The 6,602-nt window shown below is 42.2% G+C and overlaps 1 protein-coding gene across 2 annotated transcripts; it reads left to right on the top strand.

Moving 5' to 3' along the window:
- The first annotated feature begins 1,792 nt into the window (after positions 1-1,792).
- LOC116250825 (elongation factor Tu, chloroplastic) lies at positions 1,793-5,928 on the top strand. 2 transcript variants are annotated; one of them, XM_031624773.2, is made up of 2 exons: positions 1,793-3,429; positions 5,650-5,928. In XM_031624773.2, exon 1 carries the CDS (start codon positions 1,957-1,959, stop codon positions 3,400-3,402), a length of 1,446 nt encoding a protein of 481 aa, XP_031480633.1. In that variant the 5' UTR covers positions 1,793-1,956; the 3' UTR covers positions 3,403-3,429; positions 5,650-5,928. The 2 variants fall into 2 exon arrangements, with proteins under 2 accessions (XP_031480633.1, XP_031480634.1); XM_031624774.2 differs by having other exon boundaries at positions 5,708-5,928.
- Positions 5,929-6,602: the final 674 nt, after the last annotated feature.

Below are 6,602 nucleotides of genomic sequence, written 5' to 3' on the forward strand. Positions count from 1 at the left end.
TTGGAATTTTGGAGCCGAACTTTAGCTTCACCTACTGTTAGGCCTTGCTGGCTCACCACAGCACCATACTCATCTCCGCCAACCTGCGCCAACCTGCTAAAGAAGTACTGCTTGATGCCACCAGTTCGCCTAGAAAAGTGCATTAGGCGAAACTGGTTACATACGCCACCTTCATGTATGTATTTTCATGCACCATTTTGTGATAAAAAAAGCCTATGATTAATACAAAAAGAAATTTTTTGTAGGGATTAAAAACTGCAGAAAAAAAATTTGGAGAATCGAAAAATGTAAAATTTGTCAATCCATATATGCATATCATGCATATCGTTATGATCAATATATTCCATTTAAGCACCTGTTTTCATTTTTTTGTCCTGGTGTTATCTCATAATATTTTATTATCTCATAACATTATCTTATACTTATTGTTATCTCATACATCCGTCCATTCATGATCTCATTATGTCATAAATCTTTTGTTATCTCGTAAACATTATTTCATATATATTTGTTATCTCACGTACATACACATATAATGTTTGGGCATGAAAGTAAATATACATGTTGGTTAGTATGATCCGTCCGTCCTCAATGTATGCTCATTCCGTACGCCGAGGTGGTGCACGTATCTCAGTCTCCCACTTCCAATCTTATATTGGACTATGATAATCAATCTTTCCCCACCCCCATCCAAGACTGCTCCAATCATAAGATCCTTTCCACTGCTTCTTAATAGTCCATAGAATCTTTCCATGCTTAAGGATCTAGCATTAAGCCATTACATCAACAACGGGTTTATATACCTCCTTCAATCTTCGGTCGACAAAGTAACCTCCAGGCTATCTGGTGAACCTTCCGACTATTGCTTGTGTCCGTCCATAGGAAGTCGGCCATGCTCCTTTCCATGTTCTTGAGAACGAAATCCATTCAATTTGCCAACGCTTCGTCTCAACTGGTTCAAGCCCATTTTTGAGAAGTTGGTGGTAGTCTAGAAGAAAAAATGCAAGAGGAAAATCAAATTTTGAAGACACCTTAAGAAAAGATCTTGTGAAAACCAAAGTTTTGTAAAAACTTAGTTTACTAACCCAGTTTTTAAAAATTGGTTTCCGTTTCGATGACAATTAAGAAACTTAGATTTATGTAAAAGTTAATTTTGCTTAAAAAAATCAAAGGGGGCATTTGATTATTCAGGATTTGAAATTCGTGGATATGAGGTAAGTGACATGGCTTGCTTTTGCTGATACGCCGAAAACTTCATGGCAAAATTTATGGTTTATCAAACTTAAGATCCACACAGATCGTTATTTTACTTCTTTACATCCAGAAATTGTTGAATTTGAGATTGGAGGGAGGAGGGTGATCTTAAATTAACGATTCTGGAACTCAAATCCCATGTTATCAATCTGATGTTAACAAGATGTTAACATGTTTTTTAATGTCATCCAAGCATTTTAAAGGTAAATCTCCAAAACATGGTTTAGGTTGTCATCCAAACGCTTCCGACTGCAATGCACAATCCACACTGTCAAGGGTTAAGTTTACTGAAAGGGATGAACCCACTTCACTGCGGTGCAGACTGAGAGAGCTCGCTCACAGTCACTGATCTCAAACACGATTCACAGTTGGTAAGAGAAACGGGACAACAAGAAAGTAGCACTATCTCAGATAAAATTCACCGTTTGGTAATAAAAAACGGCAGAAAAAAAAAAAACAACAACAAACAAAGGGAAGAAAATGGTGAGACGGTGCATCTTCCACCTCTCACCTTATCATCCATTTGTTTCTTGTGGCTTATAGGCTGTGGGCACTCGATTGAGGATAAACCCCTTTACACCACTCTCCCTTCTCTCTCTGTGTCTCCCTTCCTCCCTGCTCTCTCTCTCCCACTCTTCCCTGAGACACCACCACCATCGCCGCCGCCGTCTTGGGCATTATCAGTGAGAAGAGTCTGCCTCAATGGCTATCTCAGCAACGTCGGCTTTAGCCACCATCCCCACCTCTTCCTCCTCTTCCACCAAGCCCTCCTCCCCACCTTCCCTGAACACCCTTCTCCTTAAGCCGAAATCCTTCCTCTCCTCCTCATCCTCCTCTTTCTCTAACCCCATCTCCCTCAAGGCCTTCTCTTCTCCGGCCGTCAACCGCCGGAGCAGGCGGTCTGCCCTCGTCGTCCGCGCTGCCCGCGGCAAGTTCGAGCGGAAGAAGCCTCACGTCAACATCGGCACCATCGGCCATGTCGACCACGGTAAGACCACCCTCACCGCCGCCCTCACCATGGCGCTGGCGTCTCTGGGAGGCAGCGCCCCCAAGAAATATGACGAAATCGACGCAGCGCCGGAGGAGCGGGCTCGTGGTATCACCATTAACACCGCTACCGTCGAATACGAGACGGAGACTCGCCATTACGCCCACGTGGATTGTCCCGGCCACGCTGATTATGTGAAGAACATGATTACCGGAGCGGCGCAAATGGATGGCGCCATCCTCGTCGTCTCCGGCGCTGACGGCCCCATGCCGCAGACGAAGGAGCACATCCTCCTGGCCAAGCAGGTCGGCGTCCCCAACATGGTCGTCTTCCTCAATAAGCAGGACCAGGTCGACGACGAGGAGCTACTACAGTTGGTGGAGCTCGAGGTCAGGGAGCTTCTCTCCTCCTACGAGTTCCCTGGAGATGACGTCCCCATTGTCTCTGGCTCCGCGCTGCTTGCTCTCGAGGCATTAATGGAAAACCCAAAAATCAAAAGAGGGGAGAACAATTGGGTGGACAAGATTTACGAGCTGATGGACGCCGTCGACAGTTACATTCCAATTCCGCAGAGGCAGACCGACCTTCCGTTCCTTCTTGCGATCGAAGACGTGTTTTCGATCACCGGACGTGGAACGGTGGCCACCGGAAGGGTGGAGAGAGGGACGATTAAGGTAGGAGACACAGTTGATTTAGTGGGATTGAGGGAGACGAGGTCGACTACTGTTACTGGAGTGGAAATGTTCCAGAAGATCCTCGATGAGGCTCTTGCTGGTGATAACGTGGGATTGCTTCTCAGAGGTATTCAGAAGGCTGATATCCAGAGAGGCATGGTTTTGGCAAAGCCGGGAACCATTACGCCACATACCAAGTTCGTGGCCATCGTGTACGTCTTGAAGAAGGAGGAAGGAGGGAGGCACTCGCCTTTCTTCGCCGGCTACCGGCCGCAGTTCTACATGAGAACTACCGATGTCACCGGGAAGGTGGTCTCAATCATGAACGATAAGGACGAGGAATCAAAGATGGTAATGCCCGGAGATCGGGTGAAGATGGTGGTCGAGTTGATTATGCCGGTTGCTTGTGAGCAGGGAATGAGGTTTGCTATCAGGGAAGGAGGGAAGACCGTTGGTGCTGGAGTTATACAGTCAATCGTCGAGTGATGAGTGTGCAAGCGAGATTTTTATTTGGTATACCTCCGTCTCCGTCTCTTTCTTCTTCACGGCTATGTCACGACACCATATGAAAAGCGCGGGAGCCAGTCTCATGTATTTCTTTTTTGTTTTCTGAACTGTTTTAGTTGGAGAAGTTTGTAGGTTGGATTACTGGTTAAATTGATAAAGCTATTTGACTATGTAGATTCTTCAGTATGTTTATTGGCGTTCTCTTTTATTCGTAAGGTTATTTTCTTGTTATCAATTCTTTTGGTTAAGGACGGTTCCAGCTAAATGACTAAGAGAAGAATGTTTTATTGGTAGTTAGTCTACGAAATGGTCCCTAGTCTTGCTCATACTCTACGAATCAAATAATAGAGACCGAAAAATGACCATTCTGAGCACTAATTTTTTGTCCTTCACGAAAGAAATTGTTATTTATGAAATTGTTTGGATTGTAGTAACATCAAGAAGTGGATTTTTTTTTTGGTCGTCCAATAAAGCTAACAAGCTTCATTGGTAGAACTGTAGTTTCATTTTTTTCATGCTAACCCTGAATGTGAAGGACAGGGACGAAGAAAATGCTGAAGTGATGGCACATTGAGATTTTGATCTTATGAATACTGAAGGGTGGTGCACGTCGATATCATCCAATGTTTTTCTGCATATCTTTTAGGATAAGCATGAGCTTGTTGGCTACAGTTTGAAATGTATTAAAAAGTATAAAACATTTTGAAGGTGCCTTAAACAATTATGCATACAATCGTGCTTGTTGGTGAGAGTACCATTTTTTACTGGAGGCTTGGAATGAGTACAAGAGGATTAGTTGTTTAGGAAGAGATTGAATATCTCACTGTGATATGACTGCTCGCAAATCATAGTTGACTGATATGTTTCAATCACAGGCAGATGAGGGTGTGGTAGATGACTAGAAGTGACCTGAGAATGTTGATAATGGGATCCGATTGGATTGATAGAATGTCTGGTCAGTTCATTCTCAGGAGAGAACTTCATAGTTTCTATTGTTTTAAATGGATTCGCTATGTCACAGCTGTAACATTATTTTGTTGTCACCTTCGTTATGTGATATCACCATGATCAGGTCTTCTTGCAGTTCATAAATTGATAAACTGTTATTTTTCATCTAACTTTTTTATGGCCATTTATGAAATGTGGATTGGAACTGATCAAGATTCTGGAGCTCATAATTATGAAAGAACTTGCCATTGCAAATTCTGGAAAAATGGCTGGATGATTATATCTAGTCACTGTCATTATCATGACGGTATCATCTTGATTGGGTGCTGTTGCATTCAAGGGATTGCAAGGTGTTGATTTATTTATGTCAAAATTAATGGCAGTAAGTTGGTGATCAGCATTGACAAACGAAAGCAACTTTAAATGTCCCTTAAGTGCTTATTATATATTGAATGTCAAGGAAAAGCATCTGCTGTGGATAAGGCATAGTGACTGACAGGAAGCATGAAATAGCTAACTTTGTTTTACCTTTTCTGCATTTGAGATGCACAATTGTTCAATAGTGGGGAATATAGAAAGTTTCAGGTTACAGGAATGCAAGTTCTTAGTCATAATATGCTGTTACGATTCTCATGAAAACCTTGTCTATTCTGTAATTTATGATATTTATCGCTTGTTTACTTACCTTGTATTCTAACAAATTCAGAAATTTGGCGCTGCATGTAGCTAGGGTAGACATGTTGCAGGATGTTACAAATGCAATTGCAGCCTTTGAAGAGCTAAACAGTTTGTGAAAACTTTACTCGACTGCCAAAGAGGTCTCACTTGGATTTCCATATAACCTTTTGGTTTTGATCCGAGTTCACAGAACAGATCACGCCAATCCAGGGTTACCACTTACCAGTCGTATGACGCTCGAGAACCAAAACTAAGCTCTCATAAAATCACCAGTTTGCATGTTCAATCTGTCTCTTTTTCCTTGTTCTTTGATGGAAATGTCTCCTATATCGTCTTTCTTGGTTCTTTTACTTGGTACTTTGCCCTTGTTTCTCAACGGTGAGATTCACTGGTTTCACATATCATGTGAATTGTATTGAGTGCAAGCGATTTCCTGACTCAATAATAAACCCCTTCGTCTAACTTTTACTTGATCTGCACTCCTGACAAATGTAAATTTCAGGAGATTGTGGCTGTCCATCTGAAAGGCTGTGTGCTTATCCAGCACTAGCACCATTGTCCTTCTCATTGTTTATACCTTTTTGGCTTCATGATTTGTAGGCATGCTGGAAAACTTCGTATCCAAGCACCCCTGACACGTGTTGGATCTCTTTTCTAGGCCCTACATCTGTGTTTTGCTGTTCTGTCGACCAGTGATTCAGCTTGAGGTGGAGAAATCAGCAGGGTAGCTTCAACTTCTCTATGTCAGTGCAACCTAGAAGAGAATAAGTTGTTCATCTAATATGGATCTGAATGGTGCCATGTTCTTTGTAATCTTTCATGAATAGTATAGTCATGTTACACTTTGTTATTCTAAGGTTTACATGCGGTCACGGTAGATTTTGTGGTGATTGGATACAATTCCTGTCAAGCTTGATCTTATATCTGTTCGTGTTGATCATCTTTCTGTTAACATCACATTGGTTCAGTAATTGCTACCACCTCATTCAAGAAACGAATAATGGTATCTCTTGGCTAGGATGATATTCCCTCTTTACCTTATGAATTGATTGCTAAAGCCTTGCTGCAGTTCCTTATTTTGTTTTTTTTACTGAAGTTCTTTCTCATTGACCTCGATTCTTAACCCATATATTTATTCTCTCCTGTGCCGGCCTGGCGCTACACTCTGCAGATGTGCAGTCAAAATTCGGCATTTTTTTTGGGTACCTTTATCACTCTTTAGTTGATGTGCTGGTTTTGTTTCCTTTTCCCCTTTACCGTCTCGAAGTTCCCATTTTTTGATAGAATTGCTCTTCAATTCTTCCCAATTGCCCAAATCTATACCCTGCTTCAGGTTGTGAAGTTATTATCCTGTGTCTATGCACTTTGGGCATTCACAAGGTTGTTTATTTGAATGTTTATTTAGTATCTGCCACAGAATTGCAGGGCTAGCTTTGATGTGGGTGATCGTAGCTCAACTGATGCCTCTTAGAAATCTGCTTTCAAGTCTCAATGGACCTAAGGGACATAGTGTAGCTGGTCAGGGTAGTGCATATGAAGAGGTCAGGGTAGCG

This window comes from Nymphaea colorata, chromosome 3, assembly GCF_008831285.2.
Source record: "Nymphaea colorata isolate Beijing-Zhang1983 chromosome 3, ASM883128v2, whole genome shotgun sequence".
Taxonomy (NCBI): Eukaryota; Viridiplantae; Streptophyta; class Magnoliopsida; order Nymphaeales; family Nymphaeaceae; genus Nymphaea; species Nymphaea colorata.